We start from the raw sequence: 23446 nt of genomic DNA, 5'->3' as shown, positions 1-23446 counted from the left end.
CAAAACTGAGCCAATGATACTAAAAGCTCGGTTTTCTGTTGTTTTCTGCCTCACCAATCTGGGGAATGACCAACAACACTCCTGCAGCTGCAACACTCCAGGTGGTTCCTGAGGTACTCAGGGCCTAAGCTTTTCAGGGCTTCGCAAATTAATGCAAGGACTTTAAACCTGGCTTCGTACAAGGGTATCACATGCTGCCAGCCAGATTTCCCTATCAGCAGTCTGGCTGCCCCATTCTGTACCAGCTGTAGCTTCTGAACCCAAGCCCAAGGGCAGCCACACATAGAGTGCATTACAGTATAATCTAATAATAATAATAATAATAATAATAATAATAATAATAATAATAATAATAATATAATTTATTATTTATACCCCGCCCATCTGGCTGAGTTTCCCCAGCCACTCTGGGCGGCTCCCAATCAAGCATTAAATATTAAATACAGCATTAAATATTAAAAACTTCCCTGAACAGAGCTGCCTTCAGATGTCTTTTAAAGATAGGATAGCTACTTATTTCCTTCACATCTGAAGGGAGGGTGTTCCACAGGGTGGGTGCCACTACCGAGAAGGCCCTCTGGTTCCCTGTAACCTTATTTCTCGCAATGAGGGAACCGCCAGAAGGCCCTCGGCGCTGGATCTCAGTGTCCGGGCTGAACGATGGGGGTGGAGACGCTCCTTCACCAGTATCACCAGTAACCAACCAGCTGGAAGCTGCTAGGCGGTTGAGAATTATGGGACGCTCAGTATGTGTTGATCTTTTATTTATTTATTGCTTTGTCTTTTGTAGACTGTGGTGGGTTGGTGGAGAGACCCTGCGTGCTCACCGGAACTCCAGAGAGCATTGAGTGAGTTGTTTTTTTAAAAAAATAAATCCACACATACATTTATATAATACTGGTTGCTTCTACCCCTTCCCTTCTGTCCTCTTTCCTCTTTCCTTTTTCCATTACACTTTTTTATTCTGTTTGTTTGCTTGCTATCATTTTTATAGCTGCCACAGATGATCAGACGGCCAGCCGTAGACTCATCATGCACTAGATCCACCCCCACCTGCCGTCTCTTGGTTAACAGCTCAGCAGTTTGACCTGCTGAAGGCTTCCTTCATATATGCACATTTAGCTCCCTTTCCCAATGTAGACAAATCTTCATAGTCCTCTTTTTTTTAAAAAAAACCCCTCAAGTGGGTTTGTTTGAACATGGGCACCATTATCGTTCTTCCAGTTAACCGATAATCTTAATTTATTCGATACCTGGAGATTGAAGCATCCCACTGAAAAGGATATTACCTATTTTTCTGAAGATAAAAAATTGGGAGGGAGCATAGACGCAATTTGGGCCTCTAAAAAATTGACATTGAGCTTGGTAAAAGCAGAGATTCTGAATAAATCTCTCTCAGACCATAATCCAGTTACTATACACTATACACATAAGATGAGAGGGAGGTGGAAGATGAATGATGAACTTTGGAGAGATGAGCAAAAGGTGAATAAAATGAGGGAATTGTTGAAGGAATTTTTCGAAATTAATGAGAGACATGGGACAGACAGGAAAATCATTTGGGATACCAGTAAAGCCTATATGAGAGGAATTGGAATACAACAAATAGCAAAAATAAGGAAGGATAAAGCAAAGGATACTACGGAAATAAATAAACACATAAGGGAGAAGGAAAAAGAACTGTTGAAAAATCCAAAACAAGACAGTATAATCCAGAATATTAAAATTTTACAATCCCAATTAAATAATTTAATAAACAAAGAGGTAGAAAATAAGATTAAATGGACAAAACAAAGGTGTTTTGAATCGGCAAATAAACCTGGTAGGATGTTGTCCTGGCTAACAAAGGAGAAGCAAGTGGATAGGGTTATAAATAAGATTATTGTACAAGGAAAAGAAATTATAGACCCGGACCAAATAAAAATGATGTTTAGGAATTTTTATAAAAAATTATACGAGTTGGAAGACAAAGATGAGAATAAAATTAAAGAGTATGTAAGAGAAAACAAAATCCCTGAACTAGATGGCAAGGAATGTAGTAATTTAAACTCGTGCATAAGCTCAGAAGAAATAAGAGAGGTGATAAGGAAAATGGAAACTGGGAAATCACCAGGCCCTGATGGAATACTGATTACATATTACAAGAAACTAGAAGAAGTAATAATCCCTAGACTTAAAAAGATCATGAATGAGATAATGGAAGAAGGTAAAATTCCTGACTCTTGGCGTGAAGCGTGGATAACCTTATTACCAAAACAAGGAATGGACCCAAATATTATAAAGAACTACAGGCCAATTTCACTGTTGAATATTGATTACAAAATTTTCGCAGGTGTGTTAGCAAATAGATTGAAAAAATGCTTGAACAGAGTAATAGGCAGGGACCAGAATGGCTTCTTACCAGGGAGACAGATAAAAAATAATACAAGAATAGTGATTGATCTTCTAGAATATATTGATATGAAACCTAGCAAGAAGGTGGCAATGCTACTGGTAGATGCGGAGAAAGCCTTTGACAGTGTGGCCTGGAATTTTCTGGTCCACGCTGTGGAAAGTTTGAAACTTGGGAACAAAATTTCGAATGGTATTAAAGCAATATATGAAAACCAGAAAGCTAAGCTAATAATTAACAATGAAATAACTGAAGAATTCCAAATTGAAAGAGGCACCAGACAAGGATGCCCTCTATCCCCACTTTTGTTTATTATGACGCTGGAAACACTCCTAATAGCGATAAGAAAGGACCCAAAAATCAAGGGGATTAGTCTAGGTAACAGACAATTTAAAGTTAAAGCATTTGTGGACGATGTAATCATTACTACAGAAAACCCAGAAGAAAGTATACCAGAAGCACTAAAGAAATTGTTTGAATATGGAGGAGTATCAGGCTTTAAGTTAAATAAAGAAAAATCTAAATTACAGTGGTGCCTCGCAAGACGAAATTAATTCGTTCCGCGAGTATTTTCGTCTAGCGAATTTTTCGTCTTGCGAAGCACGAAATCCCATAGGAATGCATTGAAATTCAATTAATGCGTTCCTATGGTCAAAAAAAGTCCAAACAAAGCCAAATTTGGTATAACAAGAGTTTATTAAGTGCTCTTTAAAGTCACACATACTGTAAAGAGCATTTCAGAAATTGAAGGAACAATAAATTAACTTTCTAAACATGACAGAAAAACATTTAAAAATCAACAAAGTGTACAGTACATTTTCTAAGGCTCTGGGGGACAACTCGAAGAAGGTTCCTCTTCCACTCTTTGCTTCTTGCTGAAGAACCCCCTCCTCAACTGTTCCCCCAGCCACCCACCACACAGAAATTCAAATCCAGAATTTTTTTAAAAAACAGCAGTGGCCCAATGGTCACAGAAAATCATAAAAATGCAGGAAAAAAAACACACAAGCTTCCGGATTCTTGCAAACCCCTCCTCAACTGTTCCCCCAGCCACCCACCACACAGAAATTCAAATCCAGAATTTTTTTAAAAAAACAGAGTGGCCCAATGGTCACAGAAAATCATAAAAATGCAGAAAAAACACACAAGCTTCCAGATTCTTGCAAACCCCTCCCCAACACCAAGTCCTTGAATTCCAAACACCCCAACCCAAAATCCAAAACCCCCCAAAAAAGTTTTAAAAGTTTAAAAGGAGTTTTGGAAAAGCTTCAGAAATCACCAAAGTCTCCAAAAACCTCAAAAAAGGCTACCACACCGCGTTCTATGAGTTGCTCCTCGAAGTCAAGTCGCAACTGTATTAACGGTGTTAAGAAAAAGGAAACAAACTTGCAAGACGTTTTCGTTTTTCGTCTTGCGAAGCAAGCCCATAGGGAAATTCTTCTTGCGAAGCAGCTCAAAAAACGGAAAACCCTTTCGTCTAGCGAGTTTTCTGTCTTGCGAGGCATTCGTCTTGCGGGGCACCACTGTACTAACGAAAAATATGGGGGTAAAAGAACAGGAAGAACTGGAAAGAGTAACAGGCCTTAAAATTACCACAAAAGTTAAGTATTTGGGGATCTGGATCACAAATAAAAATACCAATTTGTACAAGGATAACTATGTGAAGAAGTGGAAGGAAATAAAAGGACATCTAAATAAATGGAATAAATTGAACTTGTCCTTATGGGAAAGGATATCCTTGATAAAAATGTCAGTTCTACCAAAAATGCTCTTCCTTTTCCAGACGATCCCAGTAATTATCAGGACAAAATGTTTTAAAGGTTGGCAAAGGGATCTTTCTAATTTTATCTGGCAAGGTAAGAAACCAAGAGTAAGGTTCAAAGTTCTGGTGGAGCCTACAGAAAGGGGCAGGTCCACAGTCCCAAACCTCAAGCTGCATTTTGAGGCTGCATGCATGACATGGCTGAAAGATTGGATGTTACTGACAGATACCAAAATCTTGGCCCTGGAGGGCTGGGACAAAGTTTTCGGGTGGCATGGCTACCTGGGTCACAATAAAATAAAAGCACATAGAGGATTCACTAACCATTTGGTAAGAAAGGCCCTATTCGAAGTCTGGGAAAGAAATAAAACAATAGTAACAGCCAAAACTCCCTGGTGGCTATCACCTATAGAGTCATCAGCCTTGCATAGAAGCAATATGAAAGGTAGCTGGCTAACATATAGGGAACTCGTAGAAGAGATAAAAGATTGCCCAACAGTAAAGAAATTTGAAGAATTAAAAGAGAGGGGAGTGAATTGGTTAGAATATTTCCAATTAAAAACAATATTTGAGAAGCATAGTAAGCTTAAGGGGTTTGATAAAAAAATCTTGGTATGGGAAAAAGAAATTTTATATAACAACCAACAGACTCTCAATAATATATAAACTGTTACAAAATGGGAAAGTAGAAAAGGAGGGAAAAGGAGACGCTATTAAAAAATGGGAACAAGATCTGGGCCACCCAATTGAATATAATGAATGGGAAAGACTATGGACAAAAATTATAAATTTTACAGCATGTTACCTAATAAGAGAGAACTATATGAAAATGTATCACAGGTGGTACCTGGCACCAGAAAGCCTTGCAAAAATGAATAAAACATATAATAATAAGTGCTGGAGATGCAAGATACAAAAAGGAACCTTCTACCATATGTGGTGGACATGCCCCGAAATTGGGAAATTTTGGAGTATGATCCACAAAGAAATAAAGAAAATATTAAGAATATCATATAGTAAAAGGCCAGAGGCATTCCTTTTAGGAATTTTAAATGACGAGGGGGGCCGCTAGGGGCGTCTTGGAAGATGGCGGATATTAACATCTATCCAGCCCGCACGAGGTAATTAGAGGCTGATTATGGGGAGTAAATCAGTCTCCCTTCATCTCTCCAGGGGGGAGAGATGCAGTTTTCACCCGCTGTTGCCATAAATCACCCCCGAGTTCGGAAGAAGGAGGGGGCGAGGCACTGGGTGCACAACCCTAGGCGGGCCTCGGAACTCCTCCGAAGCTGCTTCCACGTGCGAAACTAGTTGCGTTACTTAAAAGGAAAAAATTGGTGAAAGATAACGCACATGCTTCAAGAGAGACAGGAGGTTCTTATCTGCTAATAATTTTACCACTGAAATGAAGAAGACTGAGACGGAAGATTACATCAAAGTACTACAGACATAGTATGTGGAATGGAATGCGACAGAACTGAAAGGGGGGAGATGACTTTTTTTTTTTTTGCTCTATGTGATTAACTAATAACCCTCCCTCTTAGAAGATCCGTCACAGCAACTAATTGCAAATGGGATTAAAAATGAATTGTGGGGGAATAATTTGAACTTAAAGGTTTTACTCTGTGAAGGATTTGGAAAGAGGAAGGGCTCTCTTGTGATGCAGTAAGAATGGAGATTTGATACGAGACCTGTGTTGCAGAGGTTTGGTCTTGGGGAGGGCGAGCCAAAGATTTATTACTTTCAAGGAGATTGCGATCTGGAAGGGGCAGCCCTCCTGGAAAAAGACTAATTTACGATGCAACAGGTCGGGAAAGTTAAAGAGCGAGCTTTTAGACTGTATTTCATCAGAACGACAAAATGGTGATTGCTTGCTCGAGCGGAAATGCCTGGATTATTGGATGAGAGCGATTTACGAGAGAGCAGTACAAAGCCCACACAGAAACACAAATAAGACTGTTTTTTTCAACCCACTTGCGGAGCAATTCGGAGGTGAATGAAAAGGAAAATGAGTAACGACAAGGATTGAGAAGAGGGGACTGGAAATATCATTCTTAAGATGAAGGCAGCACAAATATTCGAGGATTGGACTCCTGCCGATCGAGAAGCATGGGTACCCCCCACAAAAAATTTAATTTGGAAAACAATTGGACTACATGATATGTATTGTTATAATTTGGATTAATTGATTTGATGTGTTTAATTTGGTAATATGAAACTTAATAAAAATTATTAAAAATAAATAAAAAGGAATTTTAAATGACGATAATCCAAAAGACAAAATTAATTTTTTCTTATACACAATGTCTGCAGCAAGAATCCTGGTGGCTAAGTACTGGAAAGGGAATCAGTTACCCACTAGGGGAGAGTGGCTATGTAAGCTCTCAGAATACTTAGAATTAGCCAAATTGACAGACATAATAAGACAAAAACCAAAAAGTGAAGTAAAAAAAGAATGGGAGTGCCTAAATGAATACCTCAAAAGTCAAGGTTCAAGGGCAGAAATCTGGCTGAGTCTGGAATAACCTTGTGAAATGAAAGGATATGAAAGTAGGATTTATATCTAGATGTTAGGATAGAGATGATAAAGAAAACAGGAAGACACAATGAGAGATAAAGGAGGTGCTGTGGGATTGGTGGAAGTCAATGTCTGGTTGTTGTTGTTTTAGTGTAATATTAACTTGTAAGATATGGATTTGTTTTTTTTGTTGTTTTTTAGTTTTCGAATGTTGATTTTTGTGTATTATTATTGTGTATTATTATTTTTTTATATCTTTCGTGGTGTTGTGTGGAAAATACTAATAAAATTCATAAAAAAGAACATGGGCACTAATAATAATAATAATAATAATAATAATAATAATAATAAATTTTATTTATATCCCGCCCTCCCCAGCCGAAGCCGGGCTCAGGGCGGCTAACAACAATAAAATAATGCAACATTCTAAAAACATTTCATTATAAAAATTAATTAAAATCAAATTGATGGCAACCATTAAGCAAAGATTCTGTGCAGATTGCCAGAGGAGGGAGTCAGGCTGCGCCCTGACCAAAGGCCTGGTGGAACAGCTCTGTCTTGCAGGCCCTGCGGAAAGATGTCAAATCCCGCAGGGCCCTAGTCTCTTGTGATAGAGGGTTCCACCAGATTGGAGCCGCAGCCGAGAAAGCCCTGGCTCTAGTTGAGGCCAGCCTAACCTCTCTGTGGCCTGGGACCTTCAAGATGTTTTTATTTGAAGACCGTAAGTTCCTCTGTGGGACATACCAGGAGAGGCGGTCCCGTAGGTACGAGGGTCCTAAGCCGTATAGGGCTTTAAAGGTTAAAACCAGCACCTTAAACCTGATCCTGTACTCCACCGGGAGCCAGTGCAGCTGGTATAGCACCGGGTGAATGTGATCTCGCAGTGAAGACCCCGTAAGGAGTCTCGCCGCGGCATTCTGCACCCGCTGGAGTTTCTGGGTCAGTCTCAAGGGCAGCCCCACGTAGAGAGAGTTACAATAATCCAGTCTGGAGGTGACCGTCGCATGGATCACAGTGGATAGGTCATGGTGAGAGAGATAAGGATCCAACTGCTTAGCTTGGCGGAGATGAAAAAATGCCGCCTTTGTTATAGCTGTAATCTGCGCCTCCATAGAGAGGGAGGTATCAAAGATTACACCCAAACTCTTAACGGACGGTGCTGGCACTAATTGCACCCCCACAAGAGATTGGAGTTGCCCCCTCAATCCCATATCGTCCCGTCCCGTGTTAAAAAGCATCGGGGAGAGTATTGCACCCTGAGGCACTCCACACACCAAGGAGTGGCACGATGACAATTCCCCCCCAAGCGCCACCCTCTGTCCCCGACCAGAGAGAAACGAGCGCAGCCATTGAAGGACTGTGCCCTGGATCCCCACGTCGGCAAGGCGATGGTCCAGGAGTTCGTGATTGATGATGTCAAAGGCTGCTGACAGGTCTAAAAGAATCAGCAGCCCCGACCCGCCTCGATCCAGCTGTCTGCGGAGATCATCTGTTAGGGCGACCAGAGCCGTCTCAGTCCCATGACCAGCGTGGAAGCCGGACTGGAATGGATCCAGAGCTGATGTTTCATCCAGAAACCCGCCAAGCTGTTCAGCAACCGCTCTCTCAATCACCTTACCCAGGAATGGAAGATTCGTAACCGGGCGGTAATTGGATAGATCTAAGGGATCTAATTATGTTTTCTTTAAGAGTGGGCGCACCACTGCCTCCTTCACTTCCCCTGGGAATATCCCGGTGCCAAGGGACAAATCGATGATATCCCCCAGGGGGGCTCGCACCTCGTCTGAACATGCTCCAGTCAGCCAAGACGGGCACGGGTCGAGAGGACAGGTGGTGGGTTTTCCAGCTCGGAGGAGTCTGTCCACATCGGCTGGGGATATCCGGTCAAAGTGGTCCAATACTGGACCCAAGGACAGTCAAGGGGCCTCCAGTTCTGTTATTGTATCCAAATTGGCAGGGAGGTCATGTCAGAGCAACAGGACCTTCTCCGCAAAAAAGCTCGCAAATGCCTCACAGCTGTGTGTCAAATTGTTATTTAAATTTGGCTGTCCCTCGAGGGACGTTAAAGTCCTAATTATACTAAATAATTGCGCTGGGCGAGAGCTAGCGGATGCAATGGAGGCCGAGAAGTAAGACTTCTTAGCGGCAATCACTGCCATCTCGTAGGTTTTCATAAAAACCCTGTAAGATGTTCTTGAAGCTCCGTCACGGGCACCCCGCTGTACTCGCTCTAGCCGTCTAAGGTCCCGCTTCATTTTCCGGAGCTCCTCGGTAAACCAGGGAGCCCGGTTTCTGCGGGGTTGCAGAGGGCCCTTAGGTGCAATCTCATTGATGGCTGCCAGGAGCTGGATATTCCAGCCCTCAACAAGCTCTGTCAATGAGTCGCCAGGGGGAGCAAGGTCCCGCAAGGCTTGACGGAATCTATCAGAGTCCATCAGCCTCTGCGGGCGAGCCCAAATAGGCTCGCCACCTAAGCAGGGTGGGGATGGAAAGTCAATCCTGGCTTTCAGAGCGTAGTGATCAGACCATGGCACCTTCATCGAAGGAAACATGATCACATCTATACCGACGCCAAAGATCAAATCCAGCGTGTGGCCTGCTTGATGTGTGGGGCCCGAAACAAACTGGGAGAGCCCTAGTGTCGCCATGGAAGACATCAGGTCCAGAGCCTGTGAGGAGGGAGCGGCATCAGCATGGATGTTGACGTCCCCCAATACCAATAGGTTAGGGAACTCCAAGGCCCAGCCGGCCACCGCCTCCAGCAGGCCTGACAGGGTGGCTGCTGGTGCACTAGGTGGCCGGTACACCAGACAGACAGCCAAGCTCACCTCGGAGCCCCACACTAGGCCAACACATTCAATGCCAGGGATCGATGGCGATGGTAGAGCCCTGAAAGAACAATCTTCCCAGATTAATAATGCCACCCCTTCCCCCTGGCCCGCAGTCCGCGACTGGTGGAGGACGGAGAAACCCGGGGGCGCCATCTCTCGTAAGGTAACAGTTTCCCCTTCGCGCACCCAGGTCTCCGTCACACAAGCCAGGTCGACCCCCTGCGAGGTAAAGAAATCTCACAGGGTGGCGGTTTTGTTGCCTATAGACCTGGCATTGCACAACACCAGTGACGGAGGTGAGTAATCCTTGCTCACCCTACCCTCGTCCCTCGGGATGGGGCGCAGATTGGAAGGGGTACGAGCATATCCGTATCTCGATCCCCTTCGCCTGTGACATCTGCCCCCACCGCCATACCTCCCTCGCCTCTCCACGGTAGCAATCCCAAGCCTCATACTAGCCTCCATTTACAAAATAGAAAAACAAAACAAACCAGAAACAATTATACCAAAACAAAACCAATCCCCACCCCACTCAACATCCAACCCCAAACCAGAACAAAACAAAAATACATGAATAAAAACCACCGTTCACGATGGTACAACAAAGTAAAAAGTAAAAACACATTTAAAACACTTTAAAATATATTTTAAAAAATTAGCATTTGCTGCAGCAGCACCAGTGTCCTTAAGCTGTGGTGGTGGTGAGTGTGGGCCCCGCCCCCTAGGCTTGATGGAGTTGGCCTGCAGGAGGGAGCGGCCTTCCCCAACACTCACAGTGGCAGCAGCAGCAGCAGTGTCCCAGGGCCTGAATGAGGCCTCTTAAAGCTGTGGCGGTGGTGAGTCTGGGCCCCGCCCCCTAGGCCTGGTGGAATTAGCCTGAGGCGGGAGCAGCCTTCCCCAACACTCACAGTGGCGGCAGCAGCAGCAGTCATAGATAGATAGATAGATAGATAGAAACTTTATTCGTGTTAGCCGAATATACACAGAAGAAAGGAAATTTAGTATAAAAGCACAGTTTAGGGTCTTGAATCAATGGTCAGATAGTGGCCCTTATTCTAATTGCCCCTGCTAAGAACCTAGCAACCTTTGCTGTTATCTGCTCTGTTTGGTCTGACAGGAGAAAGGACACTGTGGCAGTAGTTGTGCATCCTGGGATGGTCAGTACGATTGGGGTGATGATCTCGTTCCTCAGGTCTTTGTAGAGAGTGCAAGACAGGAGGATGTGTGCCACTGTTTCGGTGCTACCGTCTCCACAGGGGCAAAGGCGTTTCTCATGCGGGATCTTTTGGAATCGGCCCTCAAGTACAGCAGATGGCAAAACATTCAGTCTTGCGAGTGTGAAAGCATGTCTGTATTTTGGGATAGCTAGTTTGTACAGGTATGGAGCCAGAGAATCAAATTGGGTAGATGGAAATTGACAATACCATGGGCAGAATTTCCTTATAGTGGCCAGGTTGTTCTGATGCTCGATATCTTTTAGATGTTGACAAATTAGTATGTTTGCTTTGGTTAGGCCCATAGTGAGTAGGTGTTGTGGGGATAGGCCGCAAGAGTGGAGTTTTTGGTAGATGGTTTTAAGCCAGACACTTTTGTGGTAGTCTTGAAGTACTAAGGATAATAAACCGGGGGGATTTGAGTTTAGCTGGAGCCAGAAGTTAAAACTTCTTTGCCAAGTCCGTACTTCTACTGAGGGGGAACTTGCCTCCATTCGCAGTGATGGAGAAAAAATCTGCCTTAAGAACTTTGATTGAACAGCTTCCAAAGTACCAAGGTGGTTACCAGTCCAAATCTGACCCCCGTATAATAGTTGTGCTAGGGGTTTAGTCTGGAAGACTTCTAGGACTGAGAGTATGTGTTTGCCACCCTTTGTATGGAAAAACCGTGTCAGATTTTTGGCACTTTGGGATGCTTTTTCTTTTGCACATTTTTAGTGTGCTCCCCATGACCCCATGGACTGGAAGATAAGGCCCAAATGTTTGAAAGCTTTGACCTGTTCGATTGGCTGATTTTCCATACGCCAACTGTGGGGCCTATAGCTTCTTGAGAAAACCATAACTTTGGTTTTCTGATAATTCATGGCCAGGTGTTCTCTCTGGCAATACACTGAAAATTCTCTTACCGGTTTTTTAGGCCTACTTTTGCTTGGGATAAGAGGACCGCATCGTCAGCATGTAATAGTATAGAGATTGGTTTTGAGGCCAGCTTAGGGGCATGGAACTCTGGAGATGTTAGACACTGAACCATGTTGTTTATGTATAGGTTGAACAGTGCTGGGGCTAGAATGCATCCTTGCTTAACTCCCTTTGTAGCTGGTACAGATCCTGTAAGTTGACTGTTGTAGAGCAGCGTACTTTCAGCACAGTGTCTTTACAAAGGCAGTTGATCAGGTATAATAATCTTTTGTCTGTGCTTGAGGTGTTCAACTTAGCCCATAGTCTTGCTCTTGAAATTGAGTCAAAAGCAGCTTTCATACCAATAAAATCTGCATACAGCACACCGTGTGATTACTTGGCGTACTTATCTATGAGATGGGCTAGGACAAAGCAATGGTCTATAGTAGATCTGCCTTGCCTGAATCCTGCTTGCTCTTCAGCAAGGATAGCCTCAGCATCAATCCAGTAGGTTAGTTTGTTATGGAGATGCTTTGCATATTGTTGTTGTTTAGTCATTTAGTCGTGTCCGACTCTTCGTGACCCCATGGACCAGAGCACGCCAGGCACTTCTGATAGACCTATAGCTAGTCGGATCTGATGTAGGGCCCTTTTTGAATATTGGGATGATTACTGCAATGACCCAGTAGACCAGATGAATCAATATGAGAGAATATTGCTGCAAACAGGTGCCCACCAGTCAATATTGAACTTCAGAAGTTCCGGGGGCAAATGATCAGTGCCTGGGGCTTTATTGTTTTTAGCTGCGTAATTAGTTTTTTTACCTCAGTTATAGATACTGGGGGCCAAGCTGGTAATTTTTATGGAGATACTGTTTGGTGATTAGGCTGAGCATCCTGGTCTTGAAAAAGTGAGTGATAGTACTGCATCCATTCTTGGGGTTCAATAGTTCAAATTGGCCCATTGCGCTCATGCTCCAGGAGGCCTGATATGGTATGCCAGAAGCAGGATCTGTCCTTGTCATGCGAGGCCTTTATTAAGCTGTGCCAGGCGTTTCTTTTGGCTTTCTGTCTTTTCCATTTTATTAGTTGTTTATACTTCTATCTAAGAGAGACATATGCAGTAAATAGAAGAAGAGACTTGGAGGTTCTATATTTACAGTAAGCTCTCTTCAGGTGTCTTTGCCTGTTTGCACTCAAAGTCAAACCAGTTGGAAAATTCCGTCAACCTTTTTGTGGCGGTGTTTTTGATCACAGCTCTTAAGTGTAGTTGCAGCCAGTCAGTGTCTTGAATGATTTCATGGCCCCAGCAGCGGAGTTAGCTGATATATAGCTGAGCTAAAGGACATCCATACTGCAATTATAAGTGCTTAGCCAATGAGAGAGCCTCAGTTTTTATTTCTAGAAGCTGGTTTTCAAAATTGTGCATGACATGGAGAAAATGCATAGAGAGTTTTTCTCCCTCTCTCATAACACTGGAACTTGTAGATGCCTTACAAAGGTAAATGTTGGAAGATTCAGGACAAATAAAAGGAAGTCCTTCCATGCAGTGCATAGTTAAGCTATGGAACTCTTTCTGCAGGAGACAGTAATGGCCACCAACTTGGATGGCTTTAAAAGAGGATTTGAAAAATCCACAGAGAAGTCTATTGATGGTTGTCCTCTCTGTCTCAATGGTCTGAGGCAGAAATGCTTCTGAATACCAGTTGCTAGAAACCACAGGAGTGGGGAGTGCTCTTGTGCTTGGGTCCTGCTTGCAGGTTTCCCACTGGGGCATCTGAGTGGCCAAGGTGAGAATGGGATGCTGTATGAGATGGGCCGCTTTTGGTTTGATCCAGCAGGCTCTTCTTATGTTCTCATTTATTTACTTTGCTTGTCACTAACCCCCTCCTCACCCTCCCCAAGGTCCTCTTTCATTTGCACTGGAGCATTGGCAAGGTAAACAATGGGAGAAACACCTAGGGGGCTTGAGGGGGAGACCCAGGGTCTTCACTCACTTACGCAGCAACTTGATCAAGAGAATAAAGAGTTCCGGAACATTCTGGTGTTGCTTACCGTCTTCAAGTTGCAGTATTAATGAGAGAAGACCCCCACATATCTCTTTTGACGGACAGTGTCTTGTAATAAATAAACAAAAGCACGCAGATTCAAAAGTCCAAAAGAAAAACATTTACTAAAAGGCAAAGGCTTGCTACAAAAACCTCAGAAAATAGCTTCAGACATACAGGTACAAATGAAAGTAAAAGACAGAGAAAGAGAGCAGCTCACTGAGTGCAGGAATTTATCTCTCCTGGCTCAACGTGACCTTGAGAATAGTCAGAATAATATTTTCATCAGAAAGGAACCTTCTAGAGTCTTCCAGAATCTTCTAGAATTTTTTAGCACTTTCCAGTTTCTGCCCTCAAAGACTTTAGCCATGACATCTTTCTCTCCCTCTCTTTTTAAAATAATTTAAAGTGTATAGGCATAAACGCATACAGAATACAATAAAAATGGTGGATATGGCGAGTAAAAATAAATGTGAAAGTAGAAAAATTAAACACAGATACAGAGAAACTACTGAAAATACAGTGCTGCATCCAATTGTTGCATATGAGAAGAAAAAGCGGGTCAATTCAGTTCTCAATAAAACCTCTCCACATACTTGTCTGTGTAGAGCAGTGGGTTTATTGGGCTGTTAAATTGAGTTAGCATAGGAGAAAAACTTATACCATATCAAGTAAAAAAGATCCATTTTTGATGAACCATTAAGGTCTCTCCATTTATTTGTCAGGTGCTCTGACAATTCAGTGTCCCATACTTTTGTTAGCCACTCTTCTTGGGACGAAGATGATTTGGACTTCCAATGGGCAGCCAGTGTCAATCTGGCTGCGGCAAGAAGCATAAGCACAAGAGATTTATGCATGATAAATGGGTTGGTCCCACACTCCAAGGATATGTCAGGCTTGCATTTTTTGGCATAGAAAGTATTGGTTTAAAGTTTTAAGATCTTTCCTATTTTAGTTGTTTCAAGATGGGTTGGGAGGCTTCTCTGTGTGATACAAGCCGGAAGATTCTAGCTGACAAGTGAGCTTTCTATTATGCCTAGAAACAAGCAGAAGGTTCCTGATGTTTGGGTTATTCCTTCAGAGAAGCTGAACTGGTTCAGACTGGTTGTGTTATCTCTTTTTGTCAAGGTCATTCTGTCTCTTTTTCCTTATGGTGTGGTGTTCTGTACATAGTATGCTTAAGTGCTAAGTTTTAGTCTTATTGTAAGTGTAAGGAATATAGGGGTTGCTTGTGCGTAAGTTGCCGCCACTCCTGGCTATGTTGCCTTGTTAAACCTTGTCTGTCTGGACAGCCCTTCACTTCGTGGCTGCCTCAGTCGCTAGCAAAATCCGTCAGTGGGCGTTTCTTAAACCTTTTCCAGCATAAAAGCTGTTTGATGCCAAGTCTCCTCCTACTCTCCCTGCGCAGAAATATTCTGTGCAGGGAGGGTGTGGGTAGCGGAGGACCCGTGCTCTCCCCGCTGGTGTCCGGCGAGGAGTCCTGGAGCCCTCTCACCGATTCCCCCATCTGCCCCCCTTTGTCCCTGGTGTTGCGCTGATTACCTTCCCCAGCTGATGAGCTGCCTCTCTCCCTGCTTGGTCCCTCTCCAGCATCACTTGGGAGCCTTCCCTCCGCCTCTGGCTCCGATGTCAGTTCCCTGACATCCAGCTCCCCCCCAGGACCCCCTCCACCCCCGGCCCGACCTTTTGATCCAACTTCGTCCCTTTCTTCGGCCGACGATGCGGGGAACCCCCGGAAGGAGCTGTCGCCATCCTCTGAGGATTCAAAACCCGCTTCCCACCTGCTCTGATCCCTTCCCGCGGGGTGGGCCTCCCAGTCTGATACTTCTTCCTCCGAAGCCTCTCCTCCCTCCTCTTCGGAGGCAGAGAAACCCACAAACTCCTCTTCATCGTCTGTGGTTCCAAATTGCTCCTCCCAGAATCTCGCTAGTGGTTTGGGTTTGTCTGGGAACAGGCGGTGGAATTCCTCCACAAGATACCCGTCATTGATTGCCTCCGCGGGAACCCACGTATTTTCTGACCCAGGTTCTCCCTCCCAAGCTACCAAGTACTCCACCTGGCGTCCTCGCCACCTTGAATCGAGTATTTCCGTGGCCAGGTTGTAGTGTTCCCTCTCTTCTATCTGCGGGTGTGTGGTGACTTCTCCCTCTCGCCCCGGGAATTCCCGCCCCTCCCTGTACGGTGAGAGTAGGGACCTATGGAACACCGGGTGTATCTTCATGCTGTCAGGCAACTTGAGCTTGAATGCCACGGGGTTCACCTGCTGTGTTACCTCAAACGGTCCCAGCCGCCTTGGCTGCAACTTCTTGCACCCCCCCTTAAAGGGTAACCCTTGGGTTGACAACCACACCCGGTCTCCCACCTGTATGGTCTCCCCTTCCCTACGGGGGTTGTCTGCCTGCCTCTTGTAAATTTCCTTGGCCCGTTCCAAGTTCATCTTAAGTTGCTGGTGCAGGACCTCCATTTCTTCCACAAACTGCTCTGCCGCAGGTACGCTCCACCCTTCCTCCCCACTCCCCGGGAAGGCCCTAGGGTGACACCCATAACTGGCCATGAACGGGCTCATTCCCGTGGACACATGTTCAGCGTTATTGTACGCAAATTCAGCCAGCGCTAGTTTCTCTACCCAATCGTTCTGCCTCTCGCTGACGTAGCAGCGTAGGTATTGCTGGAGTATACTGTTCACTCTTTCTGCTTGCCCGTTGGTTTCCGGATGTCTTGCCGTCGAGAAGCTCACCTCTACCTGCAGCAAGCTCATGAGCTTCCTCCAGAACCGGGAAGTAAATTGTTTCCCGCGATCCGAAATTACCCTCGAGGGAGCCCCATGCAACCTGAAGATGTGATCCACAAACAACTTGGCTGTCTCCTCAGCGGTCACTGCATGTGAGCAAGCTATGAAATGGCACATCTTTGTCAGTAGATCGACTACTACCATGACCGCTGTCTTCCCCCGGGACTTGGGCAAATCGGTCATAAAATCAATGGACACCACCTCCCAGGGTTTTCCCGGCGTGGGTAAGGGTTCCAGTAATCCTGCGGGGGCAGCCCGCTCCCCCTTTGCCCTTTGGCAGCGGTCACACCCCCGTACATATTCCCGTACATCCTCCCTCACCCTTGGCCACCAGAACTGCCTGGTGACGAGCATCATGGTTTTGTGCTGTCCAAAGTGCCCAGCTGTGGGGTTGTCGTTGAGTTGTTTGAGTACCTTCCCCCTCAGGGTCTCCCCCGGTACATACAGCGCCCCCTTATAGTACAGCACCCCTTCCTTTTCCTCAAAACCCCCTTGGTTTTCTCTTCCGTCTCGGAGTTCCCGGATTTTAGTTTGTGCGAACACGTCGTTTCTAGTAAGCCCGGCCAGTTCTCGTTTCCCCACCAAGGTCCCCCCCCCACACCCATCGGTCCTCGTGGATCATGTGTCGTATCTCCGGCGGTCCCTCTCCTTCCATGTACTCCGGCTTCCGGGAGAGAGCATCTGCTCTTACGTTTTCCTCTCCTGGCACGTATCGGATTTCGAAGGAAAACTTGGAGAACTCCTGTGCCCATCGAATCTGTCTCTGGTTGAGTACTCGTGCGGTCCTCCAGTATTCCAAGTTCTTGTGATCTGTACAAACCTGGATCTTGTGCTGTGCCCCTATTAGCAGATGTCGCCATCGACAAAACGCCGCATAGATCGCAAGCAGTTCGCGGTCATACACAGTATAGTTTTGCTCCGACTTGCTCAGCTTTCTCGAGAAAAAGGCACACGGTTTCCATTCCTGCTTGCTCCTCCCTGGCTGCAAAAGAACCGCCCCAATGGCTCTGTCGGACGCATCGGTCTCTATCCTCATGGGTTTCTCCAGATCAACGTGCAGGAGCTGCTCTTCCGAAGCGAACGCCTTCTTCAGTCTTTCAAAGGATTGCTGGGCCCCCTCTATCCAGATGAACTTCCTTTTGCTACTGAGACAATTTGTGATGGGCGCTGTCAAGTGGGTGAAGTTCTTGATGAACTTCCTGTAGAAGTTGCTGAACCCTAGGAACCTCTGCACGTCCTTCCGGGTTGTTTTTTTTAAAATAAATTTTTATTGGGTTTTCACAATTTATACAAACACAAACAATACACAACACAGACATACAAACACAAAAACAAACACATGTAATTTCAAATCCCTAATTTCTTAACCACTTTCCCTGACTTCCCCACACCTCCCCTTCCTGCATCCCAACTCCAATGATTAACTCAGCAAGTTCTTATCTCCAACTTTTACCTTATTACTATTTTACTTACTTCTTCTTAATTAACCAAATTTAACTTATACACCTCAATTAAACCAAAATACACACCCTTTACATATTTTTCTAAGGTTGACCCCGTTTCCCTTCCACGAATTTCCCAATTTTTATCATATTTACAAAACAAAATAACAAAAAACAACATATAATTATAGACCCTTTGGGTTCCAAAACTCTCGCCCCCCCCCTTTTTCGGTTTCGATCCCCAAAGAATATCCATCAATCCATCGGCTCTCAGCCCGGATCCCTCACGTCCGAGGCCCTTAAATCTCTTTCAGTCCCTCTCTGCCTGTTTTGTTGGTAGTCCTTTATGGTAAACATCAAGTCTCGGAGAAGCTCTGTCCCGATGGGGTCTACGTTTCTTCCAACCAGACCTCCGTAGTCAAAAGTGGAGCCCAAATCATATTTCTTATTCCTTTTAAGTCCAAATGTCCCAAAAGCTCCAACTTTCACCTTGATCAAATTTGTAATCCATAGATCTTCCGATCTCCCCGTAGGGGGATCTCTCCAGTCATTCTCAAATTCAAGCCAAATTTTCATCATCCAGGTCTTGTTTCCTTTGTAATCCATTTTTTCAGGCCTCTGGTTGTCTTTTTTCACCTGCAACGTTTCAGCTTCTCCTTCCCACTCCTCTGAGTCTGCCCATATCTCTTCTTGTTCCGCTGCAAGATTTTCTTGAGTAAAGTCCTTGGCACCATCAACAAGATTATTTACTTCGGAATTCAAGGTCATAACATCTGTGGCCAGAGCTTCACTCTGATCTTGTAATTTTCCCAAGAGAAAGAATGTTCTTTCCAGCTCAGCCTGTAATTTTCCATCTGCAGCCATTGTAATGTCTCAGAACCCCCTCTAGAGGGGTTCTGGTTACTTAGTATTCTTTTTCCAACAGTCTGATTACTTTGTTTTTATTTTTTCTTTATTTTCAAGCGACTTAAAGTCAGTTGTATCAAAAATAACCAGCAGAAATAACAAAAGCAGATTTTTCTAACTTTGACAGCTCTTTTGACAGCTGTCAAAGTCTTTGTATCTCCTCAACAGGCTCTCTCACGTATCGCTCCCGGATCCCGGGGGGCTGCACATCAGCTCCTTAAAATCAGATTTTATCCTCCAGCAAAATGCTTATACTGCCAAATCATGGAATTAGAAACTTTTGTCTCACAAAGAGAAAGATGGTCTTTCGACCTTAGTTATCCGGTCCTTGCTTTAAATTGTCTACAAGACGGGGGGCGGACTTCCTTTTAACGCATCCCCCGGTCGTGCCGAATTTAAAAATAGGATTTTTAAGTCCAATTTCCGTACTACTCACGGGTTGTTACTTTTGCAGTCAAAATGTTCAAAGGAAGAAGTCAACGCTCTCCGGCCATGGCTCGCGGCTTCACTCCGTAGAAGAAGCAGTCTACTCACAGCACCGCGCCACTCTCCGTCACCCACTCCGCAGCCTTTAAAAAGGCTTCTTCGTGGGTCGGGGAGGGCGCAAATGGTGCCCACCGAGTCACCAAGTCCACAGGCTTCTGCGCCTGTGGTTTCTAAGGGTCCCCGCGCCGCCGCCGCGGCAGGACCCGTCTTCCACGAAGCCGATTCCCTCCGGAGCTCGGAGGGAATCCGCCATTAGCCAATCGCGCTAACCCAGAAGTCCCGTCAGTGGGCGTTTCTTAAACCTTTTCCAGCATAAAAGCTGTTTGACGCCAAGTCTCCTCCTACTCTCCCTGCGCGGAAGTCTTCTGCGCAGGGAGGGTGTGGGTAGCGGAGGACCCGTGCTCTCCCCGCTGGTGTCCGGCGAGGAGTCCTGGAGCCCTCTCGCCGATTCCCCCATCTGCCCCCCTTTGTCCCTGGTGTTGCGCTGATTACCTTCCCCAGCTGATGAGCTGCCTCTCTCCCTGCTGGGTCCCTCTCCAGCATCACTTGGGAGCCTTCCCTCCGCCTCTGGCTCCAATGTCAGTTCCCTGACAGTAAGTTTAAGCTTTTTTAATGCAACTGGATTTTTGCTAAGAGACTATGCCAATCCTGAGTTTATAGATTTGAACTGTTATGCTCATTTACCTTCAGTAAACTTTGCTGAATGAAGCTGATTGCCTCTGGCCTACTTTTTGGGAACCCTTCAATGTGTTTGTTTTTACTCTAGATCCATTCCAGTCTGGCTTCCGCGCTGGTCATGGGACCGAGACGGCTCTGGTCGCCCTAACAGATGACCTTCGTAGACAGCTGGATCGAGGCGGGTCAGGGCTGCTGATTCTTCTAGATCTATCAGCAGCTTTCGACATGGTCGATCACGAACTTTTGGACCACCGCCTTACCGACGTGGGGATCCAGGGCACAGTCCTTCAATGGCTGCGCTCGTTTCTCTCTGGTCGGGGACAGAGGGTGGCGCTTGGGGGGGAATTGTCATCGCGCCACTCCTTGGTGTGTGGAGTACCTCAGGGCGCGATACTCTCCCCGATGCTTTTCAACATCTTTATGCGCCCCCTCGCCCAGCTTGTTCGGAGTTTTGGGCTGGGTTGTCATCAGTATGCCGATGACACCCAACTCTATCTGTTGATGGATGGCCATCCTGACTCGGCCCCAGACACACTGACCAGATGTTTGGAAGCTGTGGCTGGATGGTTACGTGGGAGCCGGTTGAAGCTAAATCCTTCGAAGACAGAGGTCCTGTGGCTGGGACGGGGCGATATGGGATTGGGGGGGCAACTCCCATCTCTTGCGGGGGCGCAATTAGTGCCAGCACCGTCCGTTAAGAGTTTGGGTGTAATCTTCGACACCTCCCTTTCCATGGAGGCGCAGATTGCAGCTATAACAAAGGCGGCATTTTTCCATCTCCGCCAAGCTAAGCAGTTGGCTCCTTACCTCTCTCGCCCTGACCTAGCCACTGTGATCCACGCGACGGTCACCTCCAGACTGGATTATTGTAACTCGCTCTACGTGGGGCTGCCCTTGAGACTGACCCAGAAACTCCAGCGGGTGCAGAATGCTGCAGCGAGACTCCTTACGAGGTCTTCGCTGCGAGATCACATTCACCCGGTGCTATACCAGCTGCACTGGCTCCCGGTGGAGTACAGGATCAGGTTTAAGGTGCTGGTTTTAACCTTTAAAGCCCTATATGGCTTAGGACCCTCGTACCTACGGGACCGCCTCTCCTGGTATGCCCCACAGAGAAACCTACGGTCTTCAAATAAAAACATCTTGAAGGTCCCAGGCCACAGAGAAGTTAGGCTGGCCTCAACTAGAGCCAGGGCTTTTTCGGCTGTGGCTCCGATCTGGTGGAACACTCTGTCACAAGAGACCAGGGCCCTGCGGGACTTGACATCCTTCCGCAGGGCCTGCAAGACAGAGCTGTTCCACCAGGCCTTTGGCCAGGGCACAGCCTGACTCCCTCCCTCGGCAATCTTCGCAGAGCTCTGGCCCAATGGTTGCTAGTGGCTTGAATTAATTAATTTTTATAATGAATGATTTTAGAATGTTGTTTATGTTGTACCTTTGTACTGTTTTATTGTTGTTAGCCGCCCTGAGCCCGGCTTCGGCTGGGGAGGGCGGGATATAAATAAAATTTATTATTATTATTATTATTAATTATACATGGAGTGCAATATGGAGCAAAATCATGACAGGAAAGGAGTGCCAGAGCTGGGTCTGGGGGAAGTATCTGTCAGGTGATGATGGAAATGGTATCAAAAGTTTGGATCCAGGATTGAACTATGCAACAGTTCCACCACATGTGGAGCAATGTTCCAGTGTGTCCACAGCCCCGCCAACATAAATTGGAATAGCCTTTTGCCAACTCTGGATAGACAGAGTAGATTCCAATGCCATCTTAATAGTGTCTTCAATGTGGCTTCCTGTATTCTTAGAGATAGTTTTAAGTGAGGGTTAGACCATATTGCTTCCTATACTTGTTCCTCTATCCGAAGGCACAGATCACTCTCCCACACTGATCATAGCCCCTGGGAAGAGCCTGAAACTTTACTAAGTAGAATTTTGTATATATTGGAAGCCATACCTTTATTACTTAAGGTCGCATTAATACAAAGTACAGTTTGCAATCGGAATTATTGAATCCCCATTGCAAATCAAGTTTATTGTCAAAAGTTGCAATTTCAGCTGAATTTGGGGGAACCACTTGAAGCATCTGTTTTGTTGAGCTATTTCAATTGTTTTTGTTTGATTGTTTGATTTACTCATTGCAAACAGCTGAAAGTCTGTAAATTTTGATAATAAACCTGATTTGCAATGGGGTTCAATAATTTTGATTGCAACTGTAGTTAATAGTTCACAGGTGGCTAACCTGTCCCACAAGGAGTGTGAGCACTAGGGGTTGAACACAGGAAACTGCCTCATACTGAGTCAGACCATTCCTCTATCTAGCTCAGTATTGTCTACTCTACACTGAATGGCAATGGCTCTTTAACCTTTCAGGTAGGACATGTCTCTCAGACGTTCCTGGAGATGCCAGGATTGAACCTGGCACTTTCTGCATGCAAGGTAGATTCTACCACTTGAGCTACAAGCAGGCAAGTTAATGGTTTGTGTCAGGTAGGAGAAGCCACTGCAGTGAAAATGAAGTGTTTTGAGAAGTTAGTTGGACTTTGTGACCTCCTTTCCCCCTCTTCCCAACTCCTAAGTCAAAACGGGGTATGTCTGATAGGGGGGTGTCTGATCTAAAACTATTCTATTTTTTATCCTTTCTCTTTTCATGCTTATCCCACCCCTCAAACTTCCTGCATTCTCATGGTATTCCACCCTGCCCCCCCCCAAACGGTTATACCCAGCAAGATGGGAGTGTGTACAGTGTAATAGCTGTTTGCCTTGAGGTGGTTATTATTATTTCCCCCCCTTTTGTTCTCTCCCTTTCCACCTCTTCCAAAGACAAGCAAAGCGGCTACTGGGGCAGATCGTGGACCGCTGTCGGGTTGGTCCTGGCTTCCACAGTGACATGGATGGCAACAGCACGATCCAAGAGATCCTTATCCCAGCATCCAAAGTGGGCCTCGTCATTGGCAAAGGTGGAGAAACAATCAAGCAGCTACAGGTGGGTGTGATGTGGCTTCAGACAGGTGCATGGAGGAGGAGTCAGTGTTTACTAGTTACAGTGGTCCTGGCAATTGCAAGTGGGGAAAATGTTGCTGTTGCAGTCATGTTGTGCTTATGGGCTTCCCATATTGAACATCTACTTGACCACTGTGAGTACAGGAGGCGGGACTAGATGGGCCCTTGGCCTGATCCAGCAAGGCTCTTCTTATATTCTGCCTCCATGGTTGGAGGCAGCAGGCTTCTGAATACCAGTTGCTGGAAACCACAGGGCAAGAGAGTTGCTGTTGCACTTGGTTTCTTCTTTCAGGCTTCCTGCTGGGGCACCTGGTTGGCCACTGTGAGACAGTATGCTGGACTAGATGGACCCCCTTTGGCACTTATCATTTTCTAGAGTCATCCTCCCCTGCTCTCCTTGTTTAGGAGGAATGTACATATCTCATTTGGGGAGCTTTTGGGTTGCTTTGCTTGTTTTAGCCAACAAAGCCTCAGAAAAC

The 23446-nt window shown here is 45.5% G+C and overlaps 1 protein-coding gene across 6 annotated transcripts in view; it reads left to right on the top strand.

Moving 5' to 3' along the window:
- LOC309523367 (far upstream element-binding protein 3-like) overlaps positions 1-23446 on the top strand; it is a 388935-nt gene that overhangs the window by 167702 nt on the left and 197787 nt on the right. For all 6 annotated transcript variants that reach the window (XM_082207141.1, XM_082207142.1, XM_082207139.1 and 3 more), the window contains 2 exons: positions 791-848; positions 22788-22950. In XM_082207141.1, coding sequence (XP_082063267.1) covers positions 791-848; positions 22788-22950 — 221 coding nt within the window. The remainder of the gene's footprint in view (positions 1-790; positions 849-22787; positions 22951-23446) is intronic.

Source organism: Podarcis vaucheri (assembly GCF_965113315.1).
Source record: "Podarcis vaucheri genome assembly, chromosome: W".
Taxonomy (NCBI): Eukaryota; Metazoa; Chordata; class Lepidosauria; order Squamata; family Lacertidae; genus Podarcis; species Podarcis vaucheri.
The sequence above is the reverse complement of the archived record's forward strand: the minus strand, read 5'-3'. Positions and strand labels throughout refer to the sequence as shown.